At 46.7% G+C, this 18,207-nt stretch overlaps 1 protein-coding gene across 1 annotated transcript in view; it reads left to right on the forward strand.

Annotated features, from left to right (window-relative positions):
* Positions 1-17,562, forward strand: part of LOC144611611 (ADP-ribosylation factor-binding protein GGA1-like) — a 43,299-nt gene extending 25,737 nt beyond the window's left edge. The window contains exons 11-17 of the mRNA XM_078430818.1: positions 16-171; positions 1,406-1,479; positions 4,308-4,513; positions 5,147-5,490; positions 7,420-7,589; positions 9,027-9,137; positions 12,106-17,562. Of these exons, the coding sequence (XP_078286944.1) occupies positions 16-171; positions 1,406-1,479; positions 4,308-4,513; positions 5,147-5,490; positions 7,420-7,589; positions 9,027-9,137; positions 12,106-12,216 (1,172 nt within the window). The 3' untranslated portion in view covers positions 12,217-17,562. The remainder of the gene's footprint in view (positions 1-15; positions 172-1,405; positions 1,480-4,307; positions 4,514-5,146; positions 5,491-7,419; positions 7,590-9,026; positions 9,138-12,105) is intronic.
* Positions 17,563-18,207: the final 645 nt, after the last annotated feature.

An 18,207-nucleotide genomic window follows, 5' to 3' on the forward strand; every position in this document is an offset into this window, starting at 1 on the left:
GTCATTAATTTGCAGCCAGCCGCTCTGCTCTACTCGATCTGTGTGGGTTGGACACTGGATCAAATGCTCCATCTTACCCCGCTGCTCCCACTAATCAACACTGGAATGCCGAGCTCTCACCAGATCTCAGCAGCTCTATATCATTACTAGATGATGAATTAATGTCATTAGGTAAGAACATTTTCCTCAATTGCAGAGATCAATCACTTGCTGACCTACTCAGCAGCCTCTAATTATTTAAACATCTCTTCTTTAAGGTCATTTATTCACAAAATGCTGGCGTGACTCAGCAGGTCAGGCAGCATCTCGGGAGAGAAGGAATGGGTGACGTTTCGGGTCGAGACCCTTCTTCAGACTGAGGTTCGGGTCGAGACCCTTCTTCAGACTGAAACGTCACCCATTCCTTCTTTCCCGAGATGCTGCCTGACCTGCTGAGTTACTCCAGCATTTTGTGAATAAATACCTTCGATTTGTACCAGCATCTGCAGTTATCTTCTTAATCTATTATTCTTCTTTAAGGTCATTCGGTCAAGTGATAGGAGCAGAATTAGGCCATTCAGCCCAACAAGTCTACTCTGCTGTTCAATCATGGCTGATCTATCTCTCCCCCCCTAACCCCATTCTCCTGCCTTCTCCCCATAACCCCTGACACCCGCACTAATCAAGAATCTATCTTTGCCTTAAAAATATCCATTGACTTGGCCTCCACAGTGTTCTGTGGCAGTGAATTCCACAGATTGACCACCCTCTGACTAAAGAAATTCCTCCTCACCTCCATCCTAAAGTAACGTCCTTTAATTCTGAGGCTATGACCTCTAGTTCCACTAGTCCTCTTCCACCAGTGGAAACATCCACACTACCCAAGCCATTCACCATTCGGTAAGTTTAACTTTGCTTTGTCTTTCCTTTCTCTCTGTTGATTCCTTTGGCCATAAAGCCTTTCAGATCTCTGGTCCCTTCCGTTTCGTGATTCTTGAGCATCACGGACTTTTAACTGTCCTGCCATTATTTCCAATGGTCGCCTGGGTCCTAAATTGCCAAGTGTCTTTTTGCCTCCTTGTATGGCATTTGTTATTTCTCTGATGTATATTGTTGAGACACAGAGTGCTGGAGTAACTCAGCGGGTCAGGCAGCATCTCTGGAGAACATGGATAGATGACGTTTCACAGAGTGCTGGAGTAACTCAGTGGGTCAGGCAGCATCTGTGGAGAACGTGGATAGGTGACGTTTCACAGAGTGCTGGAGTAACTCAGCGGGTCAGGCAGCATCTCTGGAGAACATGGATAGGTGACGTTTCAAGTCGGGATCTTTCTTCAGACCCATGGCAACATCTAAGCCCCCAAATACCCTGCATTTTTTTAAAAGTAAAGAAACCCTGTTAATATTTCTATTCCTTTATCTGTAGGGCTGAATGACGCAGTTCCTAATGCAATGTCCACATCGCAGGTTGTCGACTCAAGCAATTGGAATACATATCAGGTAAGAGTGCAAAGCTTAAATCCCTTTCTATTTTTCCTCATTTTGTCTTGAAAATGTACCTGTTCATACCACCATTTTAAAGAATAACAGCATTGTGACATCTAAAGTTTAAAAAAATCATATTTCAGGATGAAGTTCTGAATATTTATTTCTTCAAGAGTCGAGAGTGTTTAATTGACTCTCTTCAATACCAGATCTCAAAACCTCTCCCCCCCCAAATTCCACCTATGCTTAAAATTAACCTTCAGAGCATTAACCAATGCAGGAAGGAGTTGGGGGGGGGGGGGTGGACTAGTGTAGATGGGGCATGTTGGGTGGCATGAGCAAGTTGGGCCGAAGGGCCTGTTTCTGCGCAGTATGACTCTGGGTTAGTACTATTGCCTTGGCTAGGAGTTAAAAAGAATGATTATTATGCATTGCAATTCACAGGAGCTGGTTACCTTCCCTCCATATTACAGCAGGTGCAATCTTCAAAGGTGCTAATAGAGCACTTTGAATTTTCTTAAACATTATCTGAAGTATGCTATCACAAAATGCTGGAGTAACTCAGTGGGTCAGGCAGCACCTCGGGAGAGAAGGAATGGGTGACGTTTCGAGTCGAGACCCTTCTTCAGACTGGTGTCGGGAGGGGGCGGGAGAAAGGAAAGGATGTAGGTGGAGACAGGAAGACAGTGGGAGAACTGGGAAGGGGGAGGGGAAAGAGAGGGACAGAGGAACTATCTAAAGTTAGAGAAATCAATGTTCATACCGCTGGGGTGTAAGCTGCCCAAGCAAAATATGAAATGCTGTTCCTCCAATTTGCGGTGGGCCTCACTATGGCACTGGAGGAGGCCCATGACAGAAAGGTCAGACTGGGAGTGGGAGGGGGAGTTGAAGTGCTGAGCCACCGGGAGATCAGGTTGGTTAAGGCAGACTGAGCGAAGGTGTTGAGCGAAACGATCGCCGAGCCTGCGTTTGGTCTCACCAATGTAGAGAAGTTGACATCTGGAACAGCAGATACAATAGATGAGGTTGGAGGAGGTGCAGGTGAACCTCTGCCTCACCTGGAAAGACTGTTTGGGTCCTTGGATAGAGTCGAGGGGGGCGGTAAAGGGACAGGTGTTGCATCTCCTGCGGTTACAGGGGAAAGTACCTGGGGAGGGGGTGGTTTGGGTGGACCAGGGAGTTACGGAGGGAACGGTCTCTGCGGAACGCAGAAAGGGGAGGAGATGGGAAGATGTGGCCAGTAGTGGGGTCCTGTTGGAGGTGACGGAAATGTTAGAGGATAATGGTAATATGAGGACTGTGTTATGATCATTCAAATATTTACTATTTAAACTATGATTTTAATTACCAATGTGCAGTTAAATATCTGACACTTGAGGTTTCGATGCAAAGGATTGTTGAGAATTTTGTGTCTTAAAAGCTGTACTGGTGTTTTTCCATTGCCACGTGAATTGCTGCGATATCTTATCCTGGCTTCTGGCTGCTACATCTCCGCCTGCAAGATGTACTGCCTTGGGGGTGCATATTTCTACCATTTTAAACTGTTCATCTGATAAGCACACTCTGGTACCTCCTTTATCTAGTGGATCCTGCATGTTTCTTTCTGCACAGTAAATAGACACAAAATGCTAGAGTAACTCAGCGGGACTGGCAGCACCTCCGGAGAGAAGGAACGGGTGACGTTTTGGGTCGAGACCCTTCAGACCCGAAACCTCATCCATTTCTTTGCTCCAGAGATGCTGCTTGTCCCGCTGAGTTACCCCAGCATTTTGTGTCTTATCTTCGGTTTAAACCAGCATCTGCCGTTCCTTCCTACATGTTTCTGCACAGTTCCCACCCAGTGTGTATTTGTGCAATTGACACTGATAACCGATCTCAGATAACGGGCAAGCTGGGCGTACAGTAAGTGTCACTGTTTTCTCGTTTCAATGTGTTTTTGGTGGTCAAAGCCTGAGCCATCTTGTGAGCGATTAAAAGAAACCAATTCTTCGTAATCACTATAATTAATCCATGCGCCTAATATCGACGGTACCTTAGTCAGAAATTTAATATCGGCCATTTACCAGCTTCCATGCTGGAGTAACTCAGCGGGTCAGGCAGTCTGAGGAAGGGTGCAGGAAGGAACTGCAGATGCTGGTTTAAACCAAAGATAGACCCAAGATGCTGGAGTAACTCAGCGGGACACGCAGCATCTCTGGATAGAAGGAATGGGTGGCATTTCGGGTCGAGACCCTTCTTCAGACTGACTTCAAACGTCACCCATTCCTTCTATCCAGAGACACTGCCTGTCCCGCTGAGTGACTCCAGCATTATGTGTCTATCTTCAGTCTGATGACGGGTCTCGACCCGAGACATCACCTAATCCTTTTCTCCAGAGATGCTGCCTGTCCCGCTGAGTTACTCCAGCATTGTATGTCTATCTCCGGTGTAAACCAGCATCTGCAGTTCTATCCCACACCTATCATTTGCCAGGCCTTGTCCCGCACCCAACTCTTTTCCCACTTTCCCTCCATCTCTTTTCCAGCTTTCTGATCTATCTCTCCTTCCCAACCCCATTCTCCTGCCTTCTTCCCATAACCTCTGACACCCACACTAATCAAGTAGCTTCCTATCTTTGCCTTAAAAATATCCACTGACTTGGCCTTCACAGCCTTCTGTGGCAAAGAATCCCACAGATTCACCACCCTCTGACTAAAGAGATTTCTCCTCATCCTAAAAGAACGCCCTTGGTATCTTGGATGGTGTGGGCAGGTTGGGCCGCAGGGCCTGTTTCTGTGTGTGAGAAGTGCGATTATCCTGTTTCTTTTCCGTGTAAGAACAAATCTCATTTGTATCCTTTCCAGTCCGCCGAGTCGGAAGAGCAGAGTGGTCCTGCAGCCTCTGTGGAAGCCGGTATGATGTCTACGGAGTTGCTGAAGCCAGCTAGTTTGGCTGCCTGCCACCAAAACCCAGCAGCCAGGGCTGGAAGTAAAGCCTTGGATGACTTGGATATGTTGGGCAAAACCCTCCTTCAGCAGTCTTTGCCCCCAGAGTCTCAACAGGTTAAATGGTATGGGACAAGTGGTGCCATTAACGATGAGTCTGTGTTTGTGCTGGAGGAACTTGGTAGGGTAGGCGACTTCTGACCCGCTGAGTTCCTCCAGCTTTTTGTGTCCATCTGGTAGCAGGAAATGTACGGTCGACATTTTGGGTCCAAATCTTTCATCTGGACTGAGAGTGGAGGAAAGAGACCCAATATAAAGAGTCAAGAGGAATAGGTGTGGCAAGAGTTGGCAAGTGATGGGTAGATCCGGAGATAGACACAAAATGCCAGAGTAACTCAGCGGGACAGGCAGCGTCTCTGGAGAGAAGGAATGGGTGACGTTTCGGGTCGAGACCCTCTTCAGGCTGACTGTAGATCCAGAGTATTGTGTTCACATTTGGTCACCCTTCAGAACAACTGGATCCTTCCCAACTGATAGTAACTCAAACTGCAATGCTCCACTGTTTGTACATGACATGATAACTTGCACCACAAAAGTATTGAGTTTATAATCCATCAATAGAGCAAAATGATCATGTGCTGCCTTGAACCTTGGCTGCTATCAAGTGCTGATGAAGTTCTGTTTGGCCTGGGATAGAGATGTGGTGACCATCTCCATCTCTGACCCATTTCTTCAAACTTTACTTGTTTTATTCACAGGTCGGCTCCTCAGCAAAGACAAACTCTTCGAGATCTCCAGAACAAAGCAGGCGCCAGCTCCGCATCCGCCAAGGGCACGACGCCACTGTTGCCTGCTTTGACCAAGAGTGTCTCACCGATCTTAACAAGACCAATCACTCCTACAGGCCTTACCCCTCATCATCCTAATCAGCCACTGGTGTTTGGGCACGGTTCTTTACTTGCCCCCGCTTCTGCTGGCGCCTCAATCTTAGGACAACTTGGAGCTCACTCCAGCGCACACGGAGGCCTCAAATCCTCACCGCTGGCCCACCAGGACATATCGCTAACAAATGTTTTAGTACCTCTAGAATCTATAAAACCAAGTGAGTAACTAAATAGTTTTCGCAACCTGTTCTCGATGGTGAGACAAGAAACTGCAGATGCTGGAATCCTGAGCAAAAAGCAAACTGCTGGAAGAACCTGCTGCTCAGGCAGCATCTGTGGAGGAGTGGACAAGCTGAACAAGGGTTCCAACCCAAAGCATCACCCATCCATTCCCTCCACAGATGCTGCCAGACTCGCTGAGCACCGGCAGCGCATTGTGGTTTTCTGTACTCTGTATGATTTAGTGAAGTCAGGACTGATCTGAACAGATAAAGTTTGGAAACAAGAAACAGCAGATGCTGGTTGACACAAAAGGACCCAATGTGCTGGAGTAGGAAGGAACTGCAGATGCTGGTTTATACCGAAGACAGGCACAAAATGCTGGAGTAACTCAGCGGGTCAGGCAGCATCTCTGGGGAGAAGGAATGGGTGATGTTTTGGGTTGAGACCGAAGGGTTCGTTGACAAAGAACCGGAAAGCACGATGGAAATGAGTTCAGTAATGTTCAAAGAGGGATTGGGAAAAAATATTTTTGGAAGGGAAAATTTTGTACGAGTTACGGGAAAGTATAGGACTAAAATTGCCAACTTTTTGGAAGGCCCAGATGAGTTGTGGTTTATTGTAGTCTTGAAGGAAAATTAACTCGGGTTTGCATTTCTGGACCCCTTCCTGTGTTTTATTTCAACCTATTAAAGTAGGATTCTACAGAATAATACCGTCTACTTTAGTGTGGTGTTGGTATAACACAGCATGGGTGATTGTTGTAGAGCGTATGAGTGGATATTATGTGACAGTGTATTACAGAGTGTTATGGAGGAGTAAGAAAGAACTGCAGATGCTGGTTTAAATCGAAGGTAGATACAAAATGCTGGAGTAACTCAGCGGGTCAGGCAGCATCTCTGGAGAGAAGGAATGGGTGACGTTTCGGGCCTCGACCCGAAACGTCACCCATTCGTTCTCTCCAGAGATGCTGCCTGACCCGCTGAGTTACTCCAGCATTTTGTGACTACCTCACAGAGTGTTATACTACACTGGTGTGGGGGAGAGGACTGGAGAGAGGGAGGGGAGGGGAGGGAGGGGAGGGGGGGGGGGGGGGGGGGAACAAAGGAGGACCTGGCACGGATACTTTATAACTTTGTCGGTGCCCTTTATGTGGCGACTCTTTGCATACCTTGGGTGTGCAAAACAAAGAATATCACTGTGACTCGTCACATGTGCCAATAAAATATTATTCATTCTATTACACCAGAGGTTCTACAGGTGCTCCTCGATGTACGATGGGGTTTCCAATAAACCCATTGTAAAACGAAAATATCGTAAGTCAAACACATATCGCTTGCTCGGGAAAAGATCAAAATTCGAAGTACATTTTCTACTGAATGTATCGCTTTTGCACCATGGTAAAGTCAAAATATCGTAAGTGGAAGCATCGTAAGTCGAGGAGCATCTGTATAGAGTGCATCATGTGGCACAGGTATTTCAGAATGGTAAACATCAGTGGACAATAGACAATAGGTGCAGGAGGAGGCCATTCTGCCCTTCGAGCCAGCACCACCATTCAATGTGATCATGACTGATCATTCTCAATCAGTACCCCGTTCCTGCCTTCTCCCCATACCCCCTGACTCCGCTATCCTTAAGAGCACTATCTGCCTCTCTCTTGAAAGCATCCAGAGAATCGGCCTCCACTGCCTTCTGAGGCAGAGAATTCCACAGATTTGCAACTCTCTGACTAAAAAAGGTTTTTCCTCATCTCCATTCTAAATGGCCTACCCCTTATTCTTAAACTGTGGCCCCTGGTTCTGGACTCCCCCAACATTGGGAACATGTTTCCTGCCTTTAACGTGTCCAACCCCTTAAAAATCATATATGTTTCGATAAGATTATGGCACACGTCCCATTGACATGTTCCTCTTTCCTCCTTACAGGTAGCATCTTACCGGTCACGGTGTACGATAAGAATAGTTTTCGCATTCTCTTTCACTTTGCAAAGGACTCCCCTCCTGGCCAGCCTGACGTGTTGGTGGTGGTTACGTCTATGATAAGCACAGCACCACAAACGGTGAAAAATATAAGATTCCAAGCTGCTGTTCCTAAGGTAAGGTGGGCTCCGATACCCTCTGGATTCTTTAATTTTCTAAATATGTTTGAGTTTAATTTATTGTCATGTGTACCGAGGTACAGTGAAAAGCTTTTTGCCTTCTGTCCAGTCAGCGGAAATCAATACATGAATACAGTCGAGCCATCCACAGTACATAGATACATAATAATGGGAATAATGTGAAGAATGTTTAGTGCACGATAGAGTCCAGTTAAGTCTGATCAAAGATAGTCCGAGGGTCTCCAATGAGGTAGATAGTAGTTCAGCACTGCTCTCTGGTTGTGGTAGGATGGTTCAGTTACCTGATAACAGCCGGGAAGAAACTGTCCCTGAATCTGGTGCAGGTTTTATTATTTGACATTGTTGAATCATTGTACGAGTTATTTCAGCCAAAATAGCAGCTCGCTAATGCTTCTCCCAAGTTCCCTTGTGGATTATCCCGCAGAAGGGCGGCACGATGGCGCAGCGGGTAGAGCTGCTGTCTCACAGTGCCAGAGACCCGGGTTCGATCCTGACCTCGGGTGCTGTCTGTGTGAAGTTTGCATGTTCTCCCTTCGACCGTGGACCATCAGTTTTGCAGAGGGCCAATTAATCTACAAACCTGCACATCTTTGGGATGTGGCAGGAAACCAGTGCACCCAGAGGAAGACCACGCGGTCACAGGGAGAACATGCAAACCACACAGACGGCAGATGAGGTCAGGATGGAACCCGGGTGTCCGGCACTGTCACGCAGCAGCTCAACCCGCTGCACCACTGTGCTGCCCAATAGATGAACTGGCTGTTGTAAATTGCTCCCTATGTTGGTGGGTGGTGGGAGAACCAGGGGCGTATGAATGGCCTGGTGCAGGGAAATAAGAAATATGCTTAAGACTGACTCAATATGCTTAAGACTGACAGTGGTGCAGCGGTAGAGTTGCTGCCTTACAGCGAATGCAGCGCCGGAGACTCAGGTTCGATCCTGACTACGGGCGCCGTCTGTACGGAGTTTGTACGTTCTCCCCGTGACCTGCCTGGGTTTTCTCCGAGATCTTCGGTTTCCTCCCACACTCCAAAGACGTACAGGTTTGTAGGTTAATTGGCTGGGCAAATGTAAAAATTCACCCTAGGGTGTGTAGGATAGTGTTAATGTGCGGGGATCGCTGGGCGGTGCGGACCCGGTGGGCCGAATGGCCTGTTTCCGTGCTGTATCTTTAAATCTAAAAAAAATAATCTGAAAAGCTTTAGTAACTCAGCAGGTCAGGCAGCATCACCGGAGAAAATAATTAGTTGACGTTTTGAGAGGGGTCTGGACCTGAAACGTCACCTATTCCTTTTCTCCTGAGATGCAGCGTGACCCGCTGAGTTGCTCCAGCTTTTTGTGCCTGTTTTTGGTTTAAACCAGCGTCTGCAGTTCCTCCCTACACATGAAATATTCTTAATCGTTGTGTTTCAGGTCATGAAGGTGAAGCTGCAGCCTCCCTCTGGCACCGAGCTGCCAGCGTTTAATCCAATGGTTCCACCGTCCGCAATTACGCAGGTCTTGCTGCTAGCAAACCCACAGAAGGTCAGTCTAAGTCGTGTTGGTGCATCCTCTGCACCTAACCACTACCCCAGGCAAATGTCTTGACACTTGTGTAAAACCTCGTCACAGTCGTGCAGCATGAAAACAGGCTCTTCGGCCCAACTTATCCACACTGACTAGCCCCATTGAAGCTAGTCCCACTTGCCCATGCTTGACCCATATTCCTCTCTCTCTCTCTCATCCTTTCCTATCCATGTATCCCCTGCTTTAAACCCCTCTCGCCTTCTTCATCGGGGAATGGGCTGCCTATATGGGAAGCACAATGGAACATGTAGTTCAACAAATGTTTATCTTTGACTGCCTGCACCACATGGATAAATGTGAGGTTATCCACTTTGGTGGCAAGAACAGGAAGGCAGATTATTATCTGAATGGTGTCAGATTAGGAAAAGGGGAAGTGCAACGAGACCTGGATGTCCTAGTTCATCAGTCACTGAAAGTAAGCATGCAGGTACAGCAGGCAGCAAAGAAAGCTAATGGCAGGTTGGCCTTCACAACGAGAGGATTTGAGTTTAGGAGCAAAGAGTTCCTTCTGCAGTTGTTCAGGGCCCTGGTGAGACCGCACCTGGAGTACTGTGTGCAGTTTTGGTCTCCAAATTTGGGCAAGGACTCTCTTGCTATTGAGGCAGTGCAGTGTAGTTTCACCAGGTTAATTCCCGGGATGGTGGGACCGTCATATGATGAAAGAATGGATCAACTGGGCTTGTATTCACTGAAATTTAGAAGGATGAGAGGGGATCTTATACAAACATATAAAAATATTAAGGAATTGGACATGCTAGATGCTAGATACATGTTCCCGATGTTGGGGGAGTCCAGAACCAGGGACCACAATTTAAGAATAAGGGGTCGGCCACTTAGAACTGAGATGAGGAAAAGGTTTTTTCACCCAGAGAGTTATGAATTTGTGGATTTCTCTGTCTCAGAAGGCAGTGGAGGCAAATTCACTGCATGCATTCAAAAGAGAGTTAGATAGAGCTCTTAGGGCTAGCAGAATCAAGGGATATGGGGAGAAGGCAGGCACGGGTTACTGATTGTGGATGATCAGCCATGATCACATTGAATGGCAGTGCTGGCTCGAAGGGCCGAATGGTCCACTCCTGCAGCTATGTTCTATGTTTCCATGCCTTTCCATAGAAGTGTTTTAGGTTATGTTTCCACATATGGGGAGGTCCAAAACTTAAAGCTTGTGGGAAAAATAATATAGTTACTAATAAACTCGTGAGGGAACTCTGGAGAAAGAATCCCGACCCAACGGCTGGTTAGAATATGGAACTCTGTGCCATGCGGGACAAGGGAGGTACCTGGCCAAACGTGGGATCATATGTAGATCAGGAGGAGTTTCAGTCAGCATATATTGCTTGGGCAGCTTACACCCCAGCGGTATGAATATTAACTTCTCTAACTTCAAGTAGTCCTTGCATTCCCTCTCTTCATCCCCTCCCCATCCCAGTTCTCCGACCAGTCTAACTGTCCCCCTGATTACACTTTATCTCTGTTTGCTTTGTTGCCACCTTCTCCTCGCCAACAATGATCTATTCTACATATTCCTTGATCATCATCTATTTTGATGTCTCGTTTTGACACCTTTTCCCCTTCCTTATTTCTGTGTCCCCCCCGTCCCCCCCGACTCTCAGTCTGAAGAAGGGTCTCGACTCGAAGCGTCACCTGTTCCTTCTCTCCAGAAGGAATGCTATGACTTTTTAAACATTTCAGAATCCAGTGATTATTTATTTGTGCTTCTGTCCCGCTGAGTTACTCCAGCATTGTATGTCTCTCGTCGGCATGTTAATGGATCATTTGGATTGATTAGTCTGCATTTTTTTTAAAAATCTGTTTCTTGATAAAAGTGCACAAGACAACCTTTTCACGAGCTGCTATTTACGCTCCCAAATAAACCGCCAGCATTTTCCGAGGATGTTAAAATTCCTGATGCCGTGGATCTTTACAGGGGCAGCCAAACTGAATACAAGGCGTGAACTTGAGCTCATCTCAGAGTTAGAGTCATACGGTACGGAAACAGGCCCTTCAGCCCAACCAGCCAATGCCGACCAAGGTGCCCCTCCTGCAATAGTCCCACCGACCTGCGTTTGGCCCATATCTCTCTACACCGATCAGCCAAAACATTATGTATAAGAAAATAACCGCAGATGCTGGTACAAATCGAAGGTATTTATTCGCAAAATGCTGGAGTAACTCAGCAGGTCAGGCAGCATCTCGGGAGAGAAGGAATGGGCGATGTTTCGGGTCGAGACCCTCCCAAAACATTATGACCACTGACAGGCAAAGTGAATAGCATTGATTCTCTTGTTACAATGGCACCTGTCAAGAGGTGGGATATATTAGGCAGCAAGTGAACAGTCAGTTCTTGAAGTTGATGTGTTGGATGCAGGAGAAATGGGCAGTAGTAAAGACGTGAGCGACTTTGACAAGTTCCAAATTGTTACGGCCAGACGACTGGGTCAGAGCATCTCTGAGACGGCAAGGCTTGTGGGGTGCTCCCGGTCAGCAGTGGTGAGTACTGACCGACAGTGGTCCGAGGAGGGACAGACCACAAACCGGCGACTGACAGGGTGTTGGGCGCCCAAGGCTCATCGATGCGCAAGGGCAACGAAGGCTATCCCGTCTGGTCCGAGCCGACAGAAGGTCGACTGTGGCACAAGTTACAGAAAATGTTAATGGTGGTCGCGAGAGGAATATGTCGCAATACACAGTGCATCATGGGGCTGCACACTGTGGACCAACAGCATATTAGGCAGGTGGTCATAATGTTTTGGTTCATCAGGTCATAATGTTTTGGCTGATCGGTGTAAATCTTTTAAGTCTCCTCTGGATATCTTGATTTCTACAGGGACTAGCGTTGGTCTTCCCCCATCATCGAGAGTGGGTAATTGGCTGAGTTAAATGTTACGTTCGGGCGTTTCCTAAAGTGTGGCTTCGTTCTTTGCAGGAGAAAGTGCGCTTACGATACAAGCTCACGTTTGCGGTGGGCGACCAACCCTTCAATGAAATGGGAGACGTGGATGAGTTCCCTCCTCCAGAGTCCTGGGGGAGTCTCTAACACGGACACAAACAGACACCACACAGCACCGCTACTCTATTAGGAGATCGCCTACACTTTACTTATTCGGGTGAACAAAAAGGGTGACCATGGTTTTAAAATCGAGTCCTGACGCAGTCGGTTTCTAATCTCTAAGGCTGATCTTACCCACAATAAACTGGTCTGGAGTGACATCTCTGTTCTGCTACTGAGCAAGACCTTGTTACGCTCCTGCTGTTAACTAGTTATGTCAAAGATAGTTTTCCCCCCTCTGTGTGCAATAGTGTTACAACTCCAGCCGCAAGGACTCCTTAACTTAATTCAGTATGTGATAAAATTGTTAAATTGTTTATTCCTGACTCGTTTCGAAGTCTACTTTTTCGGACACGCTTGTTAGCGCCCGCCTCTGTCGGTGTGTCGCCTTCTGGAATTTGATTTTTACTTGCGTCTGCAAGCTGAATGAATAAGTGGCAGAGGTTGTGGCTGGTGCACAGGAGAGGGGTTTGAATCAGCAGCTTCCCATTGCTGCACAATGTCGTACCCCTGCTGGGGCGTACGTCCTGACCTTAGGTAGAGAGGCAGGGGCAGGTCGTGTGTTCCAATGTCGTGGTTTGTTCGCCGAGTTTGGTCATTTGGGCAAAGAATGTCGGAAGACAGTGCTGGAGTAGCTGAGCGGGGCAGGCAACATCTCTGGAGAGAAGGAATGGGTGACGTTTCTTCAGTCTGAAGATGGATCTCGACCCGAAAGGTCATGAAAACAGAAACAGAAAATTGATGCAGGAGGAGGCCATTCGAGCCAGCACCGACCGCCATTCAATATGATCTTCTCTGGTCATCCACAATCATTACCCCGTTCCTGCTTTCTACCCATAATCCCTTGTTTCCGTTAGCCCTAAGAGCTAAATCCAACTCTCTGTTGAAAACATCCAGTGAATTGGCCTCCACTGCCTTCGGTGACAGAGAATTCCACAGATTCCCCACAACTCTCTGGGTGAAAAAGTTACCCATTCCTTCTCTCCAGAGATACCGCCTGAGTTACTCCAGCATTTTGTGTCTGCCTTCGGTGTAAACCAGCATCTACAGTTCCGTCTCACACTAATGTTGGAAGAATCTGGGTGGTGGAAGAAGGTGCAAATAAACTCCAGCGAGATCCCTTGGTTAAGGAGAGGAGTGATTTTTAACGTCCAAACCACTGCGGTTTTCCATCTCAAACAGATGCAGAGTCAAGACTGCGCGTCTTGATTTGGCTTGCACGTATTTCTATTAAAAAAGCGACTTCTTATGATTTACATGATCTGTTTCTCCTCTACCCAACTAAGTCTCAGTAGTTCAGGAGGAATATTTGTAGAGCATCCCTGCTCAAGTTTGGTTTCCTCACCTTGGCTACCACACTACAGGTTCAGCCACACAGTATCCAGGCGTTTAATTGTAATTCCGGTCCAGTTAACTGGAATGGTTGAATGTCTTCATACCAACCCACTGTGGAGAGTCATCATTTACTTGGAGCCTGTGCTAGGAATGTCTCCGTGTGATGCATGTCCTCCGAGGATGCACTAGCATTGAAAGCCCGCACATCTGTCGCACGAGTGGCGGGGAGGTAGAGTTGCTGCCTTACAGCGCTTGTAGCGCCAGAGGCCCGGGTTCGATCCCGTCTACGGGTGCTGTCTGTACGGAGTTTGTACGTTCTCCCCGTAACCTGCGTGGGTTTTCTCCGAGATCTTTGGGTTCCTCCCACACTCCAAAGACGTACAGGCTTGTAGGTTAATTGGCTTGGTATTAATTTTTTTTTTAATTGTCCTAGTGTGTGTGTGTGTAGGATAGTGTTGGTGTGCGGGGATTGCTGGCCGGTGTGGACTCAATGGGCCGAAGGGCCTGCTTCCACGCTGTACTTCTAAACGAGCATTGCCTGTTGTGTGTTAGATACAAGGAACTGTTTCACCACACTTGAGAAGGCAAACATTTGGGGATGATTTGGCTGCTTTCCTTCTTAAACAACTTTTGACATTTTCAGCTGAAAATACTGACATTATGCATCCTCTAAGTGCGTACCTGTGGTGAGAAACGTAACCCCTTTGCTCTTCCCTTCCAGTGTAAAGAATAGCTCAGCAAATAATGTTATCTTGACTTGATCAAGAATCTCCTGATGAACTACAGTAACCTGAGATGAGGATACTAAGTGCTTCCATGTCACAGGTTGCTGAAGTGAATTCATGGAGCACTGGTAGAATATGCGTTATGAAGAGAGGTTAGAATGGTTTAAGGCTGTGGTACTAATAATCCCTGCTTTGATCCAAGTGCAGCTGATTCTCAGCGGCTGTGTATGTGCCTGTCTTTGTACAGTGTGCTATATTCAGCAGTGTACAATGAATCTAAAAATGACTGTTACTTTGTCCCTTTTAATAACCTAACGATTCTTGAAACCCAAAAGCTGGAATCCATTTTCGTATCAAAATACAAACCGCTAGAGTTAACAATGAAAACTCCCAAGCTGAAACGTCACCTATCCATTCTCTCTAGAGATGCTGTCTGACCCGCTGAGTTACTACAGTACTTTGTCTTCTTTTTTAAATGAAAAGTGAAATAATGATTTGATCCTTCATATTAGTAAAGTGGTGATAAATAGAGTAGGAATGGGTTGAATCTTTAAAACCTGGTGGAATGTTGACTGAGTGGTGATATGCTTTGCCTTTTTAATGTTCCTTAAATTTTACTGAGTGCCAGTGATCACTGTGATTAGTGAGAAGATAGACACAAAATGCTGGAGTAACTCAGCGGAACAGGCAGCATCTCTGGAGAGAAGGAATGGGTGACGTTTCGGGTCGAGACCCTTCGAAGGGTATTCCTATTAAATCTCTGCACCCCCCCCACCTTAAACCTACATCCTCTGGGCAAGAGACACTGTGTGTTTACCCGATCTATTCCTCTATGAGATCATCCTCATCCTCCTGCGCCCCAGCCTGCTCAACCTCTCCCTGTAGCTCAGGCCCACAATGAGGAGTAACGGTGGACATGAGTGGAAGGGTATGTGGTGGGTTTGAGCAGTGGACTATTTCAGTAGGAATGACTCATCTCACTTGAGTACTGGACAGATAATGTACAACTACCGAGGAAATCCTCGCCTACAAATATAGAGGCGTGAGAATAAGAATGTAGGTGAAGCCTTACACTGAGAATTTGCACACGTGGCCTGCAGAATGCATGAGCAATAGATGCCTTGTTAGTCCGTGAGCTGGAATGTGAACGTTAACAAGGGTCCTGGACAACTGGATCGTTTAATTCCGATCGACAGGAATCATTACACATCTGAAAGTCCTGCAAGGTCATGACGACAATGTGCCAGTGTTTTGATGTGTAGTGGCATTTGGACAAGATCAGATTATATATTTTTAAAGTTTAGTTTAGAGATACAGCGTGGAAACGGGCCGTTCGGCCCACCGAGTCCACGTCGACCAATGATCAACCATTCACCAGTTCTATCCCCCACGCTACACAGGGGACAATTTTACCGAAGCCAGTTGACCTACAAACCTGCACGCCTTTGGGATGTGGGAGAAAAACAGGAGCATCCCGTGGAAACTCACAGGGAGAACGTACAAACTCCACACAGACAGCACCAGTTGTCAGGATCGAACCCGGTTCTCTGACGCTGTAAAGCACACTGAGGTCCAAGCACATATTTGAGGCTTGTTCTTATTTTTTTAAATGGAGTAAGCCAAAATAAAACTAGGAAAACAATGCTGGAAAAGTACCCGAGAGTGAACTTTTTTTTTGTGCTTAAAATAATTCACTAATGGAATTCACGAATGAAACTAGTGGAGGTAGACCAGGGTTCGATCCTGACCTCGGGAACTGTCTGTGTGGAGTTTGCACGTTCTCCCCGTGACCGCGTGGGTTTCCTCCGGGTGCTCCGGTTTCCTCCCATGTCCCAAAGACATACTGTAGGTTTGTAGATTAATTGGCTTCTGTAAATTGCCCTCAGGTGTGTAGGGAGTGGATGTGAGAAAGTTGGAGAACGTAGAACGAGTGTGAACGGATAATCGCTGGTCGGTGTGGACTCGGTGGGCCAAAGAGCCTGTTTCCTTGCTGTACCTAAACTAAACTAAAATAATTGAATATAGCCGTTGTGTTGGATCATTTGCAGACCACTAGTTATTTGTGAATTGGCAGACTTCATTTCTCGTGAAACAGTGAGAATGGTGTTGAAACAATGAGGTGGCATCTGGACTGTACTAATCCTTTACCCCAGTCCGTTCCCAAGAACCTGATGACCACCGCCTTTTCCGTTCAAAATACGATGCGCGTTAAATTGTTTATCGCCGGGTGTTACCAGGTGTGGCGTGCTCTAATAATATGCAAGGAAATGTTACCCAAATGAACACTAGACGCAAGAGGAAAGCTTCCGTTCATCGACTTGCAACAAAAGCTCCACCAACAACACTCCACTGCCGGGATAAATTAGCTCGGTCATGTTGGCTGCCTCCAAGACACATTGAAATGCCTTGCATAGTGGTGTTAACCTGAAACCCTATGAACACTCTGCACCATTATTCAATCCTCCCATTGTGTTCGTGGACCTGTTCAGGGTTTGACTTGGAGGTAACTTTTGTCCACCAGTTACAGTTCAGGATTTTGGCCATTCAGGACCCATAAAGGAGGTAGAATGTATTGCAGACTTGAATTTAATTTTATTAATGTCAGGAGCAAGAGAATCACTTGCCTTGTGTGCAACCAAGGGACTCCTTTCTTTCGAGAACCGAGATAGAGACAGACAGTGGTGCAGCGGTAGAGTTGCTGCCCCACAGCGGCCAGAGATCCCCGTTCGATCCTGACCACGGGTGCTGCCTGTATAGAGTTTGCACGTTCTCCCTGTGACCGCGTGGGTTTTCTCCGGGTGCTCCGGTTTCTCCCAAAGACGTGCAGGTTTGTCGGTGAATCGGCCCCTCTGTAAATTCCCCCCCCAGTGTGTACGGAGTGGATGTGAGAGTGGGGTAACACAGAACTACTACAAACGGGTGATCGATGGTCGGTGTGGGCCGATGTACCTGTTTCTACGCGTATCTCCAAACTAAACTAAACATAACCAATGCCTTTGAAGTGCAGGACTTGCCCAGGTTGTGTAGAGTCTGCCTCAGAAAGTGGAAATGTACTTAGTGTGAGCAGAGGGATGCTGATACTGTAGTCCGAACATTGCACATCTACTTGTTTAATTAAATCCCCAGCTTGGGGTCTGTAGAACTAACTTGTGTATATATTTATATGGTCTTTAAGAATTATGTACATTAGAGCAAAGATGTATTTATGGGAATTAATGGGGGGGTTTTTTCCTAGGATTGAGTCACAGCGATGTGCTCTTGGACTGTCTTTCTTTGTGTATATTTTTGAATAAATTCCTCAAAGTCACTTTGTATTTTCATTTGTGTATCATATTTACAGGGTCTGGCTTTAATAATCGGTTTCGGGTTTTTTTAAAAGGCAACCTTGCCTTGTATGCAAACTTAAACTCGGATGTGAAAAGCATGTGTGTTATCCACACCACCAGTCTGAAGAAGGTTTACGACCCAAAACGTCTGAAGAAGGGTCTCGACCCGAAACGTCACCCACGCCTTCTCTCCCAAGATGCTGCCTGACCCGCTGAGTTACTCCAGCATTTTGTGTCTACCTATTCCTTTTATCCAGTGATGCTGCCTGACCCGCTGAGTTACTCCAGCACTTTGTGTCCATCACCAGCATTGAGGCAAGATTGAAGGGGTTTTGCATCTGGTGTTGCAGATGAAGGTTCTCCTATTGGGTCCAGGGATGCATTGACATCATTGCCATCTTTTCTTTCTCACTCTGAGGAAGAATAACATATTTTATCCTGACCAGAAATGTCATAGTGTCATAACAGCACAGAAATAGGCCCTTCTCACCCATGCCAACCAACATGCCCCATCTGCACTAGTTCCACCTGCCTGCATTTGGCCCATATTCCTCTAAACCGTTCCTATCCATGTACCTGTCCAAATGGTGTTT

This window comes from Rhinoraja longicauda, chromosome 40 (genome assembly GCF_053455715.1).
Source record: "Rhinoraja longicauda isolate Sanriku21f chromosome 40, sRhiLon1.1, whole genome shotgun sequence".
NCBI classification, from domain to species: domain Eukaryota; kingdom Metazoa; phylum Chordata; class Chondrichthyes; order Rajiformes; family Arhynchobatidae; genus Rhinoraja; species Rhinoraja longicauda.